Source organism: Bombus terrestris, chromosome 2, assembly GCF_910591885.1.
Source record: "Bombus terrestris chromosome 2, iyBomTerr1.2, whole genome shotgun sequence".
Classification (NCBI taxonomy): Eukaryota; Metazoa; Arthropoda; class Insecta; order Hymenoptera; family Apidae; genus Bombus; species Bombus terrestris.
In genome coordinates, this window is record NC_063270.1 from 3,801,583 (window position 1) to 3,825,131 (window position 23,549).

The following is a 23,549-nucleotide window of genomic DNA, read 5'->3' on the forward strand; positions in this document are numbered from 1 at the left end:
TAAACGTGCGTGTATAGTGGTAATATATGTATATATAATAGCATAATATTATATATAGTATAATGGTAGGTATATACGTGAGTTAGTAGTAACATATTACTACTGCCAGTACTACTAATAATTATAATAAATCTAATTATAACAGCCTGCATGCAGCAAGAATACGTCGCTGTGGCATAAACGTGTGGATGACAATGTATTTTCACCTATCCTCTTCACTTTTATACTCTTATCCTATCGAAAAACCGCGTGAAAATCGGCATGACTAGGATTACTAAAGATCTTTAGATCTCTTAATTAAGCAGGTGCGAACAATTTCAAGTTTTAAATCAATTTTTAGCCATATTAACAGACTACTTTAATAGCAATGCAATTAAAACATAAAAGACGTATCAATATTTGAAACATGGAAACTACTTTATAAATGAAAATTTACTTTATGTCAAACATTACAAAATATACATATAATTTAATCATAATATCAGCTAAATTCAATTTATTAATATACGTTGCATATTGCTTAAATTATTAGTCAAGCCCACTTTTTCCAATAACTTTTGACATTAAAAATTAATCGTTTTTAAGATAACAATTTCGTCCACGAGAAAGATAAAAAATTTGGCACAACGTTTATATTTTGAAAATTTAACATTAAACAAATTTTTAATTTATATAGCACTGAAACTACCAAAAGCCAAATATTATTATATGTAAATAATAAACTGACCTTTTTTTATATGAATTTGAATTTGAATTTGAATTTAATTTCAATTTAATACCTAATTCGCACTTGCTTATTTGTTAGTAATTATCATCACAGAGATGTCAAACGAATGTCAATTTTGAATAATTGGGTATATCGAACCGTATCAAAAACATATCGAAATGGTATGAATGTGACTCATATATATTTATATGTATCGTACATATTACTACATGTTGCCATTCATTATAATTCATATGTATATTTCCTGCTTATTTCGAGTTTCGGTTTCTGTATAAATTATATAACTTATTATCGCCTTATTTTACTCGCAAGTAGTCCCCGCAATTTACAGAAAACATTTACTATAGTTTATTATCAAAACCATATACCAAGCTACTTAAAGTGTTGGGTAGATTATTTTTTTTATTTTTCGTTGAGATCTTTTTGGTATCTTTTTCGTTGCATAATAACAAAGTTTCAAAATTGTAAATAAATTTATTAAGGAAAGCGAAGCTATTTGCTTCTTTTCATTTGTGGAATTTAAATACTAAATTATACGTTTACAACGCAAGAAAGCTATTCTATAATCAAATGATCAAACAATTAAAAGAATTAAGAAAAAGTAATTTTTGTGAAAATTTACGGGGACTAATTATGTTCAATAAACGAATGATTTGCATACATAGTAATTTTAACAAACGAGCGTTTGGCACCAAATTTATCAAAAGAAAAAAGCTGTTCTACATATGTGTTATATGTATATGTTTGTATGCCAATTTAATTGGTCCGCTTAACTTTACATGTTCACTGCTATTAGTATCAAAGGATAGATGCTATTTAAAATAATTTATACCAGAGTTGTTCAACTAGTGCTCTATTTTATTTTATTTTATTTTAACTGATGTTTTTAAAAAAAAATCAAACTTCTCTACATTACACTAATAAAAAATCTTAATTTATATTGTAAACAGACTTTTGTTCAGTGTAGGCACTTAGAATGTGAACGTGTGACGTTTTACCACATTCTTTAATAAATATACCATTTCTAAATACAATTGTACCATCTTTTTTTGTTTACCTTTTTTATTACGAACTATTCTATTATTATAACAATATATTAAAATAAACACTTATTCTTTCAATTTCCCTATATGTTGAAGATAACTTGTTATTATTTTATATTTATTGTTACTGTATATTAACAGCAATGGTTCAGAACACAAAGTTGAACAATCCTGATCTAATGTTTTGCAAAGGTAACAATACTTGTACTATAATATACATACATATGATCTATATCAAAGCAAAACATTAAAAATGCTCTTGTATATTCTTAATTCGTAAATATTTTGGAAGCATACTTATTCCATTATTATACTATCAAAATTAAAACCGATTACATATAAGATAGTGTTCATGTGTTATCACACGAATTGAACATTTGTTGACGACAAGATACACATATCTTATGAAAACCAAAGAATTATGAAGAACAACTATGAATGTGCATATTGCACATTGTTTTGAAACTATTTCTTAAACATAAACCTAAAAAAATAATATATGCAGTATTTAGTTTGAAGAAACAAATACCCAACATTTTGGTTTAATTTCAATTAAAAAAACAAATAGATATATTCGTAAGATACAAATCATGTCTAAAGGTAACTGATTATTTCTTTGAACCGATATTAAGAAATAATATTACAAATGTTAAGGCGTTATAAATCCGGATGTATACAATTCATAGTCGTATAAAAAAGTATATAAACTAACAATATAATGAAACAATGATGTTAAAACTAATATTTTTTCCCATTTTGTATAAACAAACTTCGCATTTGATTTGTGTGAACGATTAATTTGTTTCAAAGCATGAATTGAAATTTCTGAAACTAGTCAAATTCTAACAAGAATAAGTGTAGGTATACACACGGTATTGCGTGTGATACTGTATTTGGTAATCATTTTAGTTGCAGGCTGATACCATTGTGTATATCGTCAACGACATAACTGCGGATATGATTTTTACAAAATATGAATACGCGATTGTTTGACATTTTATTACAGGTATTGTTTTTAGAATTCTATTCTTTACTGTATATACTTTAATTAAAAGTTTACGAAAAGCTTTACGTCTAAACGGTTTTTAAGGAAGAAAAGCGAGGTAAAATTGCCCTCATTTTTTAAGTCAGTCTCCCTGTGGTCTCATCATTCATTTTGTCTAACCTTATACAAAACGTAATATGTATATCACAACTTTGCTACATTTTGTAAAAAAAAAGAAAGGAAACAAGATAATATCTCTGGATCGAAGAACTCAAACAAACGTCTCCTAACATTCATCTTCATTCTTCATACAATTTCCTTAACTATGTCTATCACGTTGCTTACGTTTAGCTGCACTCGAACTATTTCGAATTTCATAAAATTATGAATCGAATTCATAAGAAATGAATTCGTCGGTAAAAATTATATTCATGAAATGTTGTAATAACTTAGATTTCTTCTGTATATGATAGCAAAGAACCTACATAATAGTATCTATTTTTCATTTCTCAGTTTCTCAATCTTATAATTTCATTAACTATTTTATTTAATCAATTTTATCATATAAAAATATGTATTACATTGTAAAATTAGTACTCGCTGTTTTTAAACATTTTTTTCTTAACATTATGTAGTAATATACGTTATGTGTATATATCATATATACATATACTCTTCGTTTAATGTTCATCAGATACTTTTTAACATCTTAAAAATTTTTTGTAATAAGCAAGAATTTTGCCATTAATACTACATTTTATTCGGTCAGAAGAACTTTTGTGAAATTAAATGTTTTAATGCAACGAACTCTCGTGTCCTTAAAAATATATTTTTTAGGTACTAATAAAATATTTTGTACATTATAAATATTTTTTCCTATAAAAGTTAAATTAGTATTAAATACGTGCGTACATGCGCGCCTTAAAGTTTTATTTATAATATAAATAAACAAAAATATTAATAATCAATATACATAATATCGATGTATGCAATAATTTGATACAAATTAATATATATAGTCCAAATATGTAAATCTAAATAAGCCTGGCACATTGGCAGAGGTATGTATTATGCATATCCCAATTTACACATAGAAGAAATAAAAAACAATAATTAATTTGAAAAACTCGTTTCGTATGACTTTTTTGTTTTTCTATTACTTCTCTATTCTTCAATTTTATTTATAACGAATTATGTCGGATAAATTTTAAACATTAAAAATAAAGTATAAAATAAAGTATAAAGTATAAAAAATCGAACGAGCACAGCTAACGAAACAAGAATTATATATATAATATTTATATTTATTTTTACTGCAATAATATTTCGCATAAAGTATAAACTTCAATCGTTTAACGAGTAACACACGTTCCAATGTATCTTTGATAGTCAAGCGATTGTGTTATTATGCATTTCTGCAAATTCTTTAGATACTTTGTAAACATAATATAAACGCTCGTAGAGGTCTGCTGTACAGCCGAAATCTCGTATATCGTTCAACCAATATGAAGATGTACGTCTACTGGTATCGATATATGTGATTAGATGTCCTTTGTTAGAGGATTCTTGCGAGACTACCAATTTTGTATGATCCTCGAAGAAATTCACTTGTAAAAGAGGTACTGACAATTCCATCATAATGGTCTTGTCAGTTCTTAACCATCTTCTCATTCGCGGTACACAAACGTTTTTTGAGTGTTTTGATGCAACTCGTTGCTTTTTAATTTCACCACCTTAAACACAATGAACAAATAATTCTTATTCCTTACCACCACCCTGTATTATATATATAATACAACTGTATAATATATATAATAATAGTATATATAATAATAATATATATAATATAGTATGTACACTATAAATAATTATGAGATTTAATAGAAGCAAAAATTATAAGTAGGAGCCATATATTCATAGAGCTAAAATTGCATTGAAAAGGTATTGATTTTTGTCTTACGATACGATTTCGTAAATTTTGTCTTACGATTTACTGTCTTACGATACTGGTTGATAGCTATATCTATTCTTTTACATTCTTTGCATAAAATGTTTATATAAAATGTATAATAATTTTTCTGCTTATAATTTTAATATTTTTAATAATTATAATAACTTGGGATTTATGAAACTCGTAAGGTGTAACCTTATTATTATACAAATTATTAAAGTATTAAATTGATGCAATCATACTAGCTATACTTTTGCACTTCTATCTCTTAAATAGTAATTGCTTCGTAACATTTTTTTTACAAATGAATCTCAATTCAACGGCAAAATATTCGATTAGTCCGTTTTGTATAGTATTTGTAAATTAATACATGCTTAATAATTTATTTGTTTGAAAACTACATGTAGCGTTCATTTTTTCATCTTCAAATTTCTTTTTTCGTCAAATTTCTCATCTCTTCAAAACAATGCTAGCGAAACACGAAACTTGTCGAAAGTAGAATATTATTTTTTAATTAGGAAAAGTTTTTAACGTAAACGAACAATATTTTATATTAATCTAATATGTTGAAAAATACAAAAATATAAAATTGTATGCCATTTATGACACATTTAAAACTAGATGGTATAACATGTATAATTTACCTTCAGTCATAAATTTATCCATGTACTGTGTGAAACGTTGCAATAGTACAAGTTTTTTCTGCAAAGCAGCTGGAACGTCTTCCTCTCTATGATATTTTGTTACTTCATCGTCGGTTGTCACATACTCCACCCTTCTTTGCAAATGGAACCACATTTTTGAATAAGTTAAGCACATAATTAAAAAATGTTTAACTGTTTGTAATATTATAGAAATTTCTAAATATTACTAATAGTTATTTATTTACTTTGCTTGCAATTACTACTTTTTCTTAAATGAAATATAAAAGCGAAAGGCTTGGATGTCGTAACTATTGTTTAGTGTCTCTATCCAGTTTCTTTCGAAATAGAATTTATTTTAAGGAATTAAAATATAAGATATGATATAATGTTAAAAGAAGAAATACCGACCTTCTGTCATGTGTGTAACTAATTTTTGTATGATCGTTGAATAAAATGCCGACAGATTTATCGGAGAGCTGAAAACCTAGGCCATACTTGTTGGAATAATCGATCCATTTAGTGATGAACAGAGGTACGACATCCCTTACAGGTGGATGATTACGTAGCTTGTTTCTACATTTTATTTCTGTGACACAGCTTTCTAACGCTTGATGCATTTGCATACTCTGAGCGGTGTATCCCGTTTTCTTATGATCTGGACAAAGAACACTGTTTAATCTTTGTCTGAATTTTGGCACTTTTCGAAATTTTCTGGCTAACCAACTGATCACTTTCGACCCCTTTCGTAAATTTTTCTGGGAAAGATTTGTTTGATGATAATGCTGTTGTATATGCCGTTGGTCCTGATGTTGTTGAGATTGCTGGATAGTATGAACCTGTAACTGGAATAAAAAAGCTAAATAAATATTAAACGAAATAAAAATATTCTCCTACGATGAAAAATATTTTACTAATTAAAATTAGAACACACTATAAATGTAATTACTATAGATTCAAACGAAACAAAAATTTTACTTCATCTGGGAAAGTTTGTAGTTTGGAAATTATTCAAATATTACTAAAAATAATTTGCTATTTAGGAATTACGACTAAATATTTACTTTTTGCTTCTTAGTACGTGTCTACTGTTGTGTTTAAATATTCAAGAAAAAACTACATGTGTACATACAAAATTCTTTAAATTTCGTTTTATGCCGTGTATACATATTAGCTAAACGTTGTTAAGTTGTTTCTTTTGTCATGTAATCTCGTACCTAAGCCGATATACATACATACATATGTATGTGTATATATATATGTATTTGTGCAACGCAATAGTAAAACCAAAAATATGTGATATTGTAGGCGTAGGCGTGGAAGGATCTGTGCGATCGGATCTAATAACTCAAGACATGAAAAACGATGTCGTAATACGAATCGGTAGTTTACCTGAGTATTATTAAGTTTTTGATTCCTAGACGTTATAGAATTGGATGAAGGCGATGAATCGATTATAGAGGTACGTGGCATTTGGAAACAAGAAATACGAGGTAAGGAAGTTGGTACATATTCCTTGGTAAGATAAGCATGTTCCTTCACTCTTTCCAAAGATGGCCGGAGTTCAGGATTCGGCTGCAGAAGCCACCTGATGAGATCTTGCCCGTTTCGGCTCGCTATCGAATCGTCAACCTCTCGATAATGATTGTTACATATTCTAGCGTAAGTTTCCTTAAGAGACGCTGTGTCGAAAGGTGGTTGCCCTACCAATAGGGCGTAAAGTATGCATCCGAGCGCCCAAACATCCGCCTCGTAACTGTATGCTTGCTTATACAACACTTCCGGCGCAATGTAATTCGGTGTTCCGCAGATCGTCCTGCGCATATAAAAGAAATTATTACGATTTTACTCGTATTAATTATGAAGCTGCTTGTTATTCTCAAGCCACACATACGTGTTTCCGTTACGCTCGCGTTGCTGCCGTGTAGATCGAATTACAGAGGAATTCGAAATTGAAACTACTTACCTGATGGGCGTACTTAAAATTATTTGATTCGATTACATAATAATAGAAACGTATTTACGATCGACCAGTTCCATCAAACATTGTAACGTATGCAAAATATTAACAAAATAAATCATGAAAATACAAATTGCGTCAATTCGGAAATATGAAAAGTATACAGACTGTTAAGGTTAAAAGACAACTATATATGTATACATATATATAGTTATGTATATGTATATAGTAATATATGTGCATATATTGTATATATTATTATATATACATATCGGTCAAGAGTTTAAGTTGAATGTAAATTAGTATTCTACCAGCGTAACAAATCAGCGAAAGTTCCTATGTTTAAACGTGGTTCTCTTGATTTATATGTGTAATAAATGTAAGGAACATATAGATATAAGTATGCATGTGTATTACTTCTCTTTTTATTATTTTCTTATTCTCAATATATATATATATATATATAATATATTGAATTATACTTGAATTATACCTATACTTGGATATCAACTTACTGACAATGTTTGCTGCTTTCTTGCATCATAAATAAATAAATATATATATATAAGTCTTTCACGAAATATTCATAACATTTTAATTACAATAACTTTTCATAGGGAACTGTTCATATCGAAGCACTTAATATCATTAGTATTATTTAGGTAGTTTCTCAAAGTTTTAATTATTTTTAAATGCGCAGTCGATTAAATATGCTTTAACTAATTAACAAGAGAGAGAAATTTGACAATCTTTAGGAAAACGAAATAATTCGCTGTGAATGCAGTTTCTCGTATTTTGGGCCAAGTTCTACGTAGGTATAGTATAATAATAATAATATATAATAATAATATAATAATAATAATAAATGATTAAGAAAGATCGAGGATAACTTACACCCGCCTGCACTGTCCGTCAAGCCTTGTCGCCAGTCCAAAGTCCCCGATCTTGACAATCATACGATCCGATAGGAACATATTACCTGGCTTCAAATCTCGATGAACAACTTTCTGAGAGTGAATATACGCAACGCCCGTTACCATTTGTTTCATGTAATAGCGTGCTTCCGGCTCCGTAACTTTGCCACGGTACTTGAGCACATGCATCAAGCTCTGTCAAACAAAAGTGACTTAGTTTTAACTTAATTTAACAATTAACACGAAAGGCTTAATGTGGAATAAATTATGGATCACTTAGAGATCTTTGACGCTTGTCTTCTAAATATTTCTGATAATACAGCGCAATTCACAACATTTTGAATATCAATTGAATTCACTTATCTGAACGCAACTCCCGTTACAAACGCGCACGTGCATACACACACGTGCGTAATATTTTATCTATATATTATACCTATATATAACAGGTATAATAATATTTCTGTTTAATGCTTTGACGAAATGAATTAACTTCTACGAAAGTAAAAGCGTCGAGAAATCTGTCGGGAGGTAAACATGAAAACAATTTCAAGTTATTCTTTATAGGAAAATTATTTGAGCTCGTAATTACAGCAGTAATACCTATTTTATTTTGTATTTTACTAATTTATTTAATTTGGATAAATACATTACATCATGCCGTACCTATATCGTATATCATTATAGATACAAAGTTAACGAATATTAAATATTGCACTCTGGCGATAAAATAAGTACAGAAGACATGGCACATTGTCGGTATTTCGACTAATTAACGTTCGAGAAAATGTGATCACAAAGAAGGAAAAATATGCAATTTCGTGTTATAGTTAATGATGCATAGCGTAAATCGGGGATTTTCGCTCAGAGTTGGCTTTGCGAATTTACGACGCGACGGGTCGCTAGTTTGTTGCAAAGGAAACGTCCCATGGAAACGTATGTATATATGTACGTACGTTCGCGTTGCTCACATTACGGATAATTGTTATTGTTACGTTGTTCGAAATTAGTAACTTATTCGTAAACGCTATTTTCTCTTTCACTGGAATAAAAAAGGATGACAATTCGCTATGCTTTCTAGTCAAAATCTAAATGAATTTTACATAGAGACAAACTTTCCGATTGTAATTTAGCCATATAAAACTGCGCGTGCGGGTCGGTAGGTATCTAGGAAATTATAACACATAATTCTCTAGATATCGATATTTTGACAACAATGGCAAGCTTCAAACATCGTGGTATGAATTGAATAAATTTTTGCAGGGAAAAGCAAAATATTAGTCTAAATTCGAGTCTTAATTGTATTTTTAAGTCTTTTATATTTGTTGAATGATAATTTAATATTTAGCAGATCATCTTCTTAGTATTTCAGCGACAGTTTCCTCCTTAATATGTTCTTATATTGTATCTGTTCGTATGTTGTTGTTGTTGTTGTTATTATTGTTATTATAGAGAACAGTTCCTCAATGATATCTTAGATAAAGAAATCACTATAATATCAGCAATGTTGACGATTTTTTAAAAGCTAAAGATAATCGATGTACGATTAATTGAAGTTAAAGTTAACGGACCAGCACATCCTAACGTAACGGTATAAACAAGTGAACGATTAGTCATGGATGATAGTGTAACTAAGTGCTAGTTCTCTTTCCTGCTCACACGAAAATCTGATGCTTGTGGTTTGTGGTTTCATCTAACAATTCTAACTCTAGCCAACATATATATGTACATACATATAACAATGATACGCGTTACACGAAACGAAATATGTACATGCATAGTGAAAATAAAAGTTGTCAAAGATTATCCAGAGAAAATTCTAATTAATGTTTACGGTTGCATGTTGATATGAATTTAGTGTCAATAACACATATAATGTATTAACTTTTAACAGATGCATACTATTTTATAAGACAAAGTCTATAGAGAAGATCTACACAAAGTATTGCACATTATTTTTCGAGTACCTGTTGTCGGAAAGGTTGACAAATTTTCCTGAAAAGCCGAGAAGAAAGAAATATGTACATGGTCGGTTTCAGGATGAAGATCGTAGAAGGCGTTAAAGAAAAGAACAGCGGAACAATTTTATTTCTTTATGAGGATTGTAAATTGTTACACGGTTAACCCTAAGCTCCAAGTGTTGAGTGAGCTCCTAGTAATCTTTCTGATTAACATAAAAGCGAGGTTTTATTTAACATAACGGGCAAGCGAACTTGCCTTGCAACGGAGATCGACTCGACTCGACTCGAAAGCAGAAGGTTGGAAAATTCTTGCAAAGAAAGAATATGTCGTAGGAAAGTGTACAGTATACAGTGTATAACAGGCAGATAGGTATACGAGACATACGATAGATACCTTTCGAGGACAGGCTTCTAGAAGCATATACACATTAAGGTTATCCTCAAAGTAGTGATGCAGCTGGACAACGTTCACGTGATTCAGCTCTTTGTGGATCATAATCTCGCGTGCGATCTACAAGTAATAGATCATTATTAAACTCGCGACCATCTCTGACCACCTGCAAAACTTCAAATGATTATCTTAATGACGGTCTTTGCCCAATTTAGTTGCTTCAAAGTAGTTTATATATATTATAAATTAAGCACACCTACTATTATTATATCTAAATCTTCTCTAAATTTTATCTAAATTTTATCTCCATTTTACCTAATTTTAGATAAAAGCAGCAAGTAAATTATAATAAACAAATGTCTTTGCAGGTTTCCTTACTTTGCTTTATATTACATACGTACTTTCTAAAAAGTGAAAATTATAAATATGTATACGTATTATGACATGTTTGCATAATACCCTCGAATGGTGGAGATTTATGGTTCTTCGAACACAAGAATTTTATTAATAGTCCCATAATTGAAGAATATCCTATTGATTCCAAAAATGCTTTGGAACGGAACCAAATAACCGTTACGCACTTGCCGATTCTTTAAAAAGAATGTCACCTTCATGATGTCAGAAAATTTTGAATTTCACGAAAGAAACTTGATACTAAATAAATGTTATCAACTATATACGAGTTATAATGCATGATGAGTTCTATCGAACAGTGTAATTATAGCGTTATATAAAGATATAAATTACTTTTATACTGATTAAAAAGATCATTAAAATAAAAAAATTGAGATGTAAGTATGTATGTACATATGTAGAATACAAACCTTCTGCATATGAATTTTTTGCATCCGATTCTTCCGAATAATTTTGCAGGCATATTCATTTCCATTACTGACATCGGTCATGAGAAAAACTTTGGCAAATCCACCCTGAAAATAATACAAAAACACATAGATAATAATTTATTTCATATCTTATGAAGAGATAAGTATAATTACATAATTACATATACTTATGTATACCTATAGATTATATTACATAATAACGTACACTGTAAATCACATATCTAATATGTGATTTGTGATACGATCGTTTTTATCGTTGAATCTATCATAAATCCGATTTCAACTTAAATTAATTACATATTTGCTGGTGAAGAAACAATTAGCAGGTAGATAGAATTTGTTTCTTTTTTTTTTTCTTTACTAAGACATATGAACGTATGAAATAAATTTGTAGTAAAATTATAGAGCTAGAAAAGAAGGGATGCGTTGCTTACAATCTACGATAAAAAGAATTTAAATTCCTCAATCTGATCGTAGGAGACTTTAGGATCAGAGTAGATATCTGAATTAAAGGAAATATTCAAATGGGTATAAATTCAAAAAATTAATAAAAAAAGAGACATAGAGGAAAATAGTCATGCGTTTAAAATTAAAGCTTATAATTCAACTTCGCGTTAGATTCTACAATTTCACCTGTAACATCCATTTCAGCTTCTCGGAGTGAAAGGTTTTCTCTTTTAGGGGCATTTGCTTTCGTGCTGCTACGAGAATATCTTTAAATTATCTTTTATTGCTTTGCTACGGTAGCTTTAACGTTTAGCGAGAAGGAAAGTAAAATCAGCCGTCACAACGCGACGCGACATAGCATTCTTTTATTACTTTTGCAAATCATTTTCCTTCCTTCTGGGACACTTTTACCTCGACTAAATAATATAAACATTGCGTTATTCTTAGCAACAACCGACTTTCCACTCTTCTTTTAACTTTTCATCAAAAAGAATGATTAACAGTTTTCTTTTACGAATGTAAATAAATGACCTTTTATTTTCGATACAGTATGTGTAATTTTTACCTACGTTCTTTTTATTGCAATAGCTTCTACAAATTTTTGTTACAACAATTAACGAATTTTAATTAGCTTAAACCGTTTGGTATTAAGAATCCCCCCAGTCACAGCTTACTAGGAGGAAAACTAAAGTAATGCTGAAATAGCACAGGAACAAAGACCTAGAAATAGCAAAAACGTGAGAAACTACAGAGCGGGAAATTCTTGTAGCGTCTAGACCGTGATCCGTGATCCGTGATCCGCGATCGTCACGCGATTTAAATTATCTTTGTCGCTAACCATAACCGCTGCCCTGACGTATTTACATCTGATCTTTGCTCAGGGTCAGAAAACGAACAGTTCGCGCTCCAACCTGGCGACGCGAATTTTTTATTTGGTTACGTCAAGATACTATGTAAAATAATATACGATGATGATAAATGGAGCAAACGAACAAAACTAACGTTCGGGAAATATCGATACAAATGAAAGAGCGAAAGTCAAATTTGATTTGTAACATTTGCCGCTCCGCTAAATTTATAAATTTCAGAAAGAAAAAGAATATTTCGCGTTTATTTGTTCCATGAAGAAATTTTCGATAATACAAAAATAATTTTTATTTATATCGAAATTCTCCAGCAATGTTCTCTATATGTACAAAATATTAATAACAATTAATATCTTAAATGTCTCAACTCGTCTGTCATAAAATATTATTTAAAGAAAATCTGCTATAGCTATGACAGTTATGACAATATTGTTCTTGTCCTCAGTTCGATTAATAACTTGGTGCTAAACTAAACTTTCAAGAATAATTTACTATAGATCGTTTTAGATACTTTTAGATACTAGCTAGGCCAACCACGTAAGTACGGTTTAAAGCATTTATGGCTTGTTTAATAACAGTGGTGCGTTTATTTTTAAGTATCCTCAGTACTCCTCTAAAAATACATTACCAATGCATATTTGTAGTCTACACAACTGTGTTGCTGCATGGGTAAAAAGCAAACACTGTCTTTCTTTTCTGTTTAACCATTTAACGGAATGGACCACCATGAATTTGAAAATAAATTGCCGCACAGCTTCGACAGTACAGAAAAACGGCTGCTATGTTTGTGTTTGCGACTAGAAATAATATATTAATGCCCTTTGAAAATACACGGTTTTTATTAAGAATTCAGTTTTATTTTATATCGATATAAATATGTATAACGTGTATTATACAAGTGTTCGTAAGCCTGTTTATAAAAACACTAGAAAGCAAGTTGAATACCTAGTTGATCTAACACTAACATAAATCTAGCTATATATGTATATACATATGTATACATGTATGTAGTTGACAAAATCTTAGATCATTCGAATGATATCAATGTCTTTTATTTCGAGATAAGGTGTAGATGACATTTCCACGTGCATACTCATCTAAATATACGTATCAATTTGACAAACTGCCAGAACAGTTTCTATTTACTGTTAAATAAGAAGAGCACAAGATTTGAATTACATCTTACATCTACTCTACGTCTAGCTGTCTATCTTTGATATTAGAAATGTTTGAATTTTATATTTTCTTTACCTTTCTTTTATCTTATGCCGATTTTCACCTTCACCTTCGTCTCAAGATTATCCTTTTCCTTTTCAAGTCAACTTACCACTTTCTAAACATATTGAAAATAATTATTTAGATAACACTGATAGTTGACTGAAAATTGTTAACATATCGAAAGTAACAGTAGATAATAATGATATCGAATAGAAAGTTACGAGACAAACACAACTATTTAAAATAATTTGAACTTTTAATTTTAGCGGATTATCCTGATCTCTACAAAATGTAAATTATCTTTTAGTTTCTACTTGAATAAAATATTGCTTCTCTTTCTCACTCCAAGTGATCAATAATAACGAATATACATATATTATATATCCATGACATATGTACTATATATGTATGAGCGCTCAATAGTCAATAGATAAACGATAAAGTAAAATACTTGGGAGGGAAAAGCTTTTCGTTAAATTGACCTTGACCTATCGAAGAAGAAATGTCACTCTATCTTCCAAATTACATACTACTTGAATAATAAAAATGAGTGTCTCGAACTATCGAATTATTTGTAAAATATCGAAATGCTTTTTTTTTATTAAAAACTTTTCGGTGTAATCTTGTGGTAATCGGTTTAAATATTTATATCCAGGATTTTTATCTTTTAAGATTATTTGTATATCCTTCCAATAAAAAGGGAGTTAGTTATGATGTTACGATAGTCCGAATTTCTGTATAAAGACATGTGGCAAAAACAAGAGACGCAAAAAGTGAATGAAACGTAGATAGAATGATTTCTTTACAATCGAATTAATAAGCTATATTACGTGCATTCCATAGAAACCGGTCGCGCAGATTTTCTCCTTCAAGTTGATGCATACCTATATAGATCGTTTAAATCTAAGATCTCTACCCCTTTATACTTCACACTTTACATTACAATTACACCATCGTACATCGATACAAACGAAACTTCCAAAGCGGACGCATGAAGCTAAATTGTTTCCATATGACAAAATCAATTCTTTACTTCGCGTAACGCTATCTATATAGATACATATGTTCTACGTAGCGTACTTATGTGATACGAATATCATGTGATAATTATAATTAAACTTGAAACTCGAGTAACGATGAAAAACTATACATATGTACAACGTCAAGAATAATTATAAATCCAGTCCGATTTTTACATTTTTCATAATATTAACACGAAGTTTAACAAAATCATTTATATAATTTCATATTATAATGTAAAACAAAGCTGAAGAAAAAATTGAATTTTGTTTTATAATTGTGTTTTTGGCTGTGAAGGGATAAAAGAAGTTAAATGTTAATTTTGTTACCTTTCTATTTTAATAATTAGTGAATTCCCCTTTACTTTTGATTACTTTCATTAATCTGCTAGGTACACTATCCGCTAGTAAGTGAATACTTAAAGTTTCTCAAAGCTGGCTATGATAATAATTCCGAAATCTTGAAACCACTTTTTTGTAGTGGCAGCTGATTATGAATGGGAGCAACGTCTTGTTGAAAAATTGTCCTTTTATTTTATATTTCGGTTACGAAAAGCAATAGAGTTCATCAATGTATCATCTCCTGATATCTTATAGTGTTCAATTTAGCCTTTACAAAAATAATCTCTCTTAACATATTCAGGCATGAACAATGATAACGCAGAAATGTTTTTGAGTTTAGAATTATTCGCAGCACTGTATATACATATGTAAATTAATAATAATAATACATATGTATGTATATATGTATGTGTGTGTGTGTGTATATATATATACACACATCATATACATACGATATATTATATTATATATTACAATAATAGTACTTACTTAAAAAATTGTTACATTCCTCTACTGCGTAGCTTGATCCCCCCTTTACCAAAAGATCCACCCTTTATGCAAAAGATCAACATTGCCAGTTTAGTCATTGTATAACTTGCATTTGAAAAACATTTTTTACATTCATGCGAAAGCTGGAATGCAAACTTAAATCCGTACAAATTTTGCTTAACTAAAGAATTTTTAAAAATTTAATAATAATATATTGAACATATTCAAATTAACAGTAGATTTTTAATCATATATTTTCAATATTACATCTTTAAATATTTAATGGTAACTTTTACAAAAACAAATTATCGGTTAAAATACGACGTACTTCTTTTTAATAAAAATATTGAAAATATTCATTGAAAAACGTTGTTATATTACATTTTCTTAAATAAAGATACTTTTTCATTTTGCGTGAAATTTCCTAGAGGTTGATAAACCTGAACAATCTAACTTTATCTTCTAAATTCATTATGGTTTCGTGGTTGCATTTAAATAAAATGACAGAAAGAAACCTAAAAACAAGTTGTAACAATATTATGATCTAATGAATGGAGATAAAACGTCGTACAAATTTTTATTTGAAATTACGTACAGTCTTGTTTGTTTCATAGTAGGTATATCTCATAGTGTCGCTGTTAAATCGCGCACGGTTGATTTTACCGAATGAATTGTCATCCAAGGGCTTCTGATTATTCATTTCACAGAGAACTTGATGGAATTGAAACACACGTGATTTAATTAATCAATATAAATATTATATTGCCGATAGAAATATATACATATTGTATAACCAAACTTACGTCAATAATTTGAAACGCTTTATTGTTACATATAATTCAATTAATTTAGCGAAGAATCCGTAACAAAAGAACAAATTCTATTCTTACATTTTTTTACATTTACATCCTTCCTTTCTGAAATTGTTTATCTTCTTCAAAAGGCTTATAAAAAAGCACAGAATAAATGTCAATGTAAGAGTTATCACAAATTCCATACAAGTAGCATTTCGTCACACATAATACAATATCCGCAGCCTTCTAAGTAACTTCAAGTGAAAAACGTTTATGTACACATACATATGCATGTATGTATTTATATTAGACTGAACGTTCTTCAACTATCGATTCTACACTAGTTTTTTTATCTCTATCACTCGTTTCTATAATCAGAACAAGATATTTGTGTACATAACGTTACAGCATCAGCCACGATACTTAATCAGTAATTGAAAGATTTGCCCGATCAATTTTGTCGTTTTAAGAACTTTTAAAAATAAAGCGTCAGTACTAACATATTGACCATAAGGAACATTTTATAGATAGGTATAAATTGATCAATGGCAACAAATATTAAAATGTTTTAAGCACTTTTAGTTTCGGTACAGTAGATAATAAACACGATAAACAATCCAGACGCCGGAGATCATTTATTAAAGATCATTAATAATAAGTCGTTACTAATTACTTAATAAAGGCAATCAGTACTAAAATTACCAAATAAATAAATATTTAATTATTTAAGAAGAAAGAAAAGTCGTCTTAATAAAAAAAACTGTAAAATAACAAACGTGAAACGTAATCACGTTCATTCATTTCGAAAATGACTAAACCCCTTCAGTATTCAGTATTTAGTATTCAGTAATAGTCTTTTGTCTTTCTAAATTAATAGTTTGCGTAATCTCGGATTAAGTTAATTTAATCCTAAACAGATTTTCATCGGGTAAACGATTATAAAGAAGATTATATATATATATGTTATATTTATTATATTATATATAATATATTATATATTATATTATATGTGAGATTATATATATATAACGAAAGAACATTGAAGACAATACTTGCATAGCGAGTGCCGATATGACAGTCCGAGATAACATGAATAGCAAATTATAGACGACTTAATTTGATCATGCACATTCCTACTCTTTGTACAATTTCAAATAGAAAATAAATTCCCAAGGAAGTACCATCTATGAAATTAATTTAATAGACACTAGCAACTCCAACTTCCATAGAAATGATGAGAACTGCGTACATATTTTATGCATGTGAACGCCTACGAAGAAAAAAGCAAGTGCAGGAGAAAGGAACGAGTAAGGAGGAACAGAGAAAGGAGAGGAAGAGGCCCATCTGTTGAACTTATCCTCATGGTTGCACCACAAATACACCAACAGCCAAGATGCACATATATATTGTATATCTATTGTATATATTCACGTATATACATACATACATATATAGCAATCTGTAGAAGGCGCAAATGTCAGTGACACGTGTATACGATGTGTACGTATAGGCAAAAGTAGACTTTGCATAGTTGGAAATAATTACTAAATAAATATAATTAAACAACTTACAAATAGTTAGATGATCCGTAAAGCATTACTTATGTCTTAAACTATAATAATTATTTTGCAATAAATATCTCAATTAATCTTCACTAACAAGTTATTTTCCTTGTATCTTATTTCAAACACAGAAATGCGGCGATTAAACCAATTACTTTACATTAGGGTTACCTTTATATGTAATATAGCATTGTCTTGAACAATTACAATCATCAACAACAAATACTCAAATTTATTACATATTTTCGATATTCCTTTTTATTGTATTTTTATGTTCTTTAGTATATCTAAATAAAATTTAATGGCAATGTTATTATATATCGCTTATTGTACATCTTATTGACTGAAAAGTTCTTTAATATATCTAAATAAAATTTAATGGCAATGTTATTATATATCGCTTATTGTACATCTTATTGACTGAAAAGTTATTCTTGTATAAAAGTAGCGATTTTCATAATTCTAAAAAAGTAATACACAAGTATATGTACATATATAAAAAAGACAATATTGCACTCATAACAGATCATCTCATTTGCCTGTGTTTTAATGAAAAATCAATGCGAATCTATTATAACTTCTATATAATTTGTTACCAACTAAGACAGAAATGTATCCGACAGAAACGTTTCCAGGATAAAAGGCACGAATTCGTTCCTTTTAAGCTCGATCTACATAACAAGCTGCTGATATATTCACAATCAGTCGAAAATAATAAAGTAATGGTGCAAAATAAATTACATAGATGTAGGTCGAAAGGCAGGGAAAGGTGAAAATATCATAAGTGAGTTTCGATGAAACATCAAAATCATCGAAGAGCAAGCTATGTACATATAACGGAAAGCTTGATTTCTAACATAAAATGCAAGTCAGACAGAGTAACGTCCGAGTAATCGGGATGACGAAACAACGACCGGTTTTCTCGAGTAGAGGATACATAGAGGATACACAGTTTGAGTTTGAGGGTATATACATACATTGTACATCCTCTGAAATCGTCTGTCTCTCTCTTTCCTCTTTCCCGTTGACAAGAACGACGAGAAGCCTCGCAAACTCGCATCTTGCTACCGATCGATCGCACCGCACCAGCCGGAGACAAAGAATATTCCTTACAACTACGTGAACCGATGCCGATCGATCCTCGCCGATGCTCTTCAGATATTTGGAATTTTTATCAGATTTCGCTTGCCAAATGTCGTAAAATCACTCTATCAGGATTCGGGACTATCAAGAAGATTACGTAATCGTAATATAATACATGCGGGATACGCTTCGATCGACACGAGATAAAGATTTCAATTCAATTATGATCGTTTTTCCCTTGAACTCTTTACAATTTATATATTTACTTATCATTAGTGTAGACTTAGACATTGTAGATCATTGCTTCTCTCACGATTCCTTGTTTACCATAAGCTTCCTTTGAAATCAATAGATTCCACTATAGAAACAGAACATTCTCTGAACATTTTGCATTAAAATTTTTGATACGCTAAAACGGATACCAAGTGATTCTGTTCCTTCGATTTTCGGTTTTCGAGCATTCAGAATATAATTAATTATTGGGAAACAAACACAAGGTTATATCTCGCTATGATATATAGAATGCAATTAAGAGACAACTAGACCCATACAACTACAATCAGATGATACGGTAAACAAAGTAAAAATATTTTATTATGTATACATATGTAAATAGAATTATCATATAAGAGGAATTGAAATTATAATTTCGTAAAATAACGAATTAGTAGGTACTATATACTACATATAGTATATAATGTATGGAAAGTGTTATAGAAAGATAAGTATTATTTCACGAAATATGAACTGCTTACGATGTTGGCAACACAAGAAATTAATAATCAAGTAAACGAAAAACAAAGATTTAAGACGAGTTACCAATGTGACCTCATAGTACCTACGATGTATATATACAGACAATATATGCACAAATGTATATACACATACAAAATATTCTCATATCTAAACATCTTAAGTGTACTTGTTAAGTGACTAATATATATATATATATATATGTGTGTAAATACTTACTTGGTACAGTTGGTAACTAATCGTATTTAGATTGTAAATCATATGACTCAGTAAGGTAATTTAGTGTTTCTAATTAACCACTTCATATATTTTCTGTTCTTCGATCTAAATACTAAATTACCAAATGTAAACAAGACTTTCGAAATACTCAAATTTATCTTATATTTATGTTTTTATGTCGTAATAAAGAGACAACATTGGGCATTGTAACATAGAGCATTGTAAGTAGCAGACGTAAATAATCACTATAATAGTAATCTTAATATCAAAATATGTATATCAATTTAAGCAGCAACCAACAAAAACAAATGTTGCGCGTTACACGTCATATTCTCAATGTTATTAAACATAATTGTTGTGAATAATCACGTAAAAATTAGAGACTAAACCTTTAAAATTAGGAAACCTTACTTAAGGTAAGGATAAGGAAGAAAAACCGATAGTCGACAGGTGTTTGCCTTTTATTTGCGTAGGGTTTTTACCTTGCCAAGAAGTTGTCCCTTGTAATAGGCATTTCCTTGAACGGGGTCGACAACGTAATCCAACTCCTCTTCCGCAGAATTGTTCCAGGAAGATGTGGAAGGTCCTGCCGTGATCACGCTGGTTGTTCTTATCAAAGACGAGGCGGTATTACCAAGACGACTTCCACTGACCGAACAAGTTACGTTATTGGTACTGGTGGTAGTAGTGACGATCGCGACGTTATTCGTCGACGAGGAAACATCTTGCACGTTGTTGTCACCTCTGGAATATAGTTGCACGGAAGAAGCATAAATAAGCGTGGATGTGCGCGTGGTGATGCAAGTGGTTTCCTCGCCGTTTCTTTTGTAAATATCGACGACACCATTTTCCTTCGGTGCTTCGAGAAGACAGCTAGGATGTGCAGAGTACGTTGAAAGATCTACGTCCAAGGGTAACGAGGTCGCGCCGTATTTCCGACTCTTCCGACGAACGAGGCTCTGCAAGGATGCGGAAACCTTGGAAAAGCTCTGACGTGATCCATTATTTACGGACCTGCTACTACCAGCTGATTCGATATTCTTTTTCCAACACTCGGACTCGAGGATAGTTTTAGTTTTATCCGTCTCGTTGCTTTCCTCCTGACATCGAGCAACGACCTCCGCCTCTAACAAACGACAAGCTGTTGTTTCGGTATGCAACTCGCCAGGGATCGTCTCCAAGAGGAGACTTTTATTGCTCGTTTCGTATTCTCTCGGAGGCGATGAACTCCCGACTTCCACCTCGAGCGTGTTCGAAGGTAACATCTCTACTTCTACGTTCATTTAACGATACCCTACAGTTTCGAAGAGCTTGCGTCTATAGTCTGTAGTCTGTAGCCTGTAATCTCTAGTCTATAGTCTATAGCAAGATATTTTTACTTTTCTTCAGGAAATCAATTATTCAGCGCACCCTGAACGACGTAACAACGATTCTCTTCTGCTCCTCCTCCTCCTCCTTCTCCTCCTCCTCCTCCTCCTTCCTCTTCTTCTTTTTCTTCTTTTACTGCTGCTACTGCCACCGCTGCAACGCGTTTTTCCGCCAACTTATACACTATGACATTACATTCTGTTGTTCTGCGGGATGTCATGTTATATTTGATTTTGGCATTTAACACAGACAACGCCTACTTCTTCACATCCATGACATACGAGCACTCTGAGATCGCTCGATAACGGTGTCGCGACATTAAACACTGTCAAACAACTTATCTGTTATTAAAAGAGCAAGCGTTTCCAATACAACTTCCAAATGTCAATTAGCAAACAGTATTCGGAACCGCGTACGAGTTGAAACAAAACGCACACGCTCTCTTATCATCGATCAACTAATAACGATTAGGTATACAACACAAACCAACATCTTGACCAGTCGAATCATCACTGTTCCGCGCGCAGCGCGCACCGACCAAACGACCCGACACCCTACGTCTCTGTTCTCCCCACTACTTCCACCACCTGACCTCTCATTGTCAGTGCCGTAAATAAAAACGACGTTGCTTTGACATTTTCCGCCTGCATACCGTAATTCTTAAAATTTGTTTTCTTTGTTCCTATATCTGTGGTCCGTACACCCCAACGTTTTGTATTACGATAGAACTTTTCATCTACAACTACGCTTGTTTCTCTTATTATTAACACGAAATATTATTTTTCAATAATAAATAAAACACTTGAATTTCTTACATCTATTCAATTACATTATATTTCATAAAAAGTCAAAAATATAAATATGCTCTCATGCAAATCGCTTTTTTCACACAAAAATGTTAAATCACACAAAATTATATTCTACCAGCTTTGTAACTTAATAAAATACCATAAAGGCACCTCACCTATACACCGGTAACTCGTGAGAAAATGTATTGTTTCTTGTCTCTAATGTGTAGAGGGAAAATGCCGACATCGGAGCACTATTTTTTTATTTGCAGAAAGAAAATTGTTTAAATTTACAATGTAGTATATACATTTTTATCATACTCTACATCCTACATTATCAGATTTCTTAACATTTCTTGACGTTTCCTCAAAATGTTATAGGGAAAATGTATTAATGCATTTGATAATGCAATTGATATTTCGAAAGCAATGCACTTTATATACATTCAGAATGTTCATTTCCTTAATAAGGTTCAGAATAAAAGTTTGGAAATATGCATTAATAAGACCGATAATCAAAAGAATGCTACGGCCCTGATTCTAGTATTTGCTTCGCTGTCCTCGTGTTCAACTTGCTTACTTCTTCCCTCTGTCTCTCTTCTTTACCATACCAGAACTCTATCGCCGTCAAACTAAGAACACTTCAGAACACGCATCGTCCTATCATGCGTATTCGGTATTCGGTCGTTAGCACAAGTATGTATATACGTACATATACCTGTTTTAACATTTGAGATACTCTAAGCTAAATGCATATCTAAATATAGGAACGGTGTAGCAACGAAAACTTAATTATAGAATCTAAAGCAACTCCCATATATTTAATAAATTAATTTTTTTCTAAGACTGTTTAATGCTTGTTCGATATTTCAGAAACTGATTCCAGTGATAAAATTTTGGTAACGTTCTTGCACAATGAAGCTAATTGTGTACAAACATAAAATTCGATAGATTTCCATAATATATGAAAAGAAATATGCATAGGAAAAAAACATTACTCGCGGTAAGGAAATATGTATAGTCAAATTATATATCATTTACATAATATTATTTCTTAAATTTCTTATTTATTATATCTATTTTCCAATTTCTATTACAATTTAAATTTTAATGTCAAATTATTGAAATTAAGAACATCATTTAAAGAATATAAAGTTATAATTTTGCTTCAAAGATTTTGGTA

The 23,549-nt window shown here is 30.6% G+C and overlaps 1 protein-coding gene across 2 annotated transcripts; it reads right to left on the reverse strand.

Moving 5' to 3' along the window:
* Positions 1–741: 741 nt before the first annotated feature.
* Positions 742–22,107, reverse strand: LOC100648842 (serine/threonine-protein kinase PLK1). 2 transcript variants are annotated; one of them, XM_012318377.3, is made up of 8 exons: positions 20,693–22,107; positions 11,398–11,502; positions 10,577–10,693; positions 8,202–8,416; positions 6,740–7,163; positions 5,759–6,192; positions 5,351–5,481; positions 742–4,488 (listed from the first exon to the last, which is right to left on the reverse strand). In XM_012318377.3, the coding sequence occupies exons 1-8, from the start codon at positions 21,491–21,493 to the stop codon at positions 4,145–4,147; spliced, it is 2,571 nt and encodes an 856-aa protein (XP_012173767.1). In that variant the 5' UTR covers positions 21,494–22,107; the 3' UTR covers positions 742–4,144. The 2 variants fall into 2 exon arrangements, with proteins under 2 accessions (XP_012173767.1, XP_012173766.1); XM_012318376.3 differs by having other exon boundaries at positions 5,351–5,484.
* Between the last annotated feature and the right edge of the window lie 1,442 nt (positions 22,108–23,549).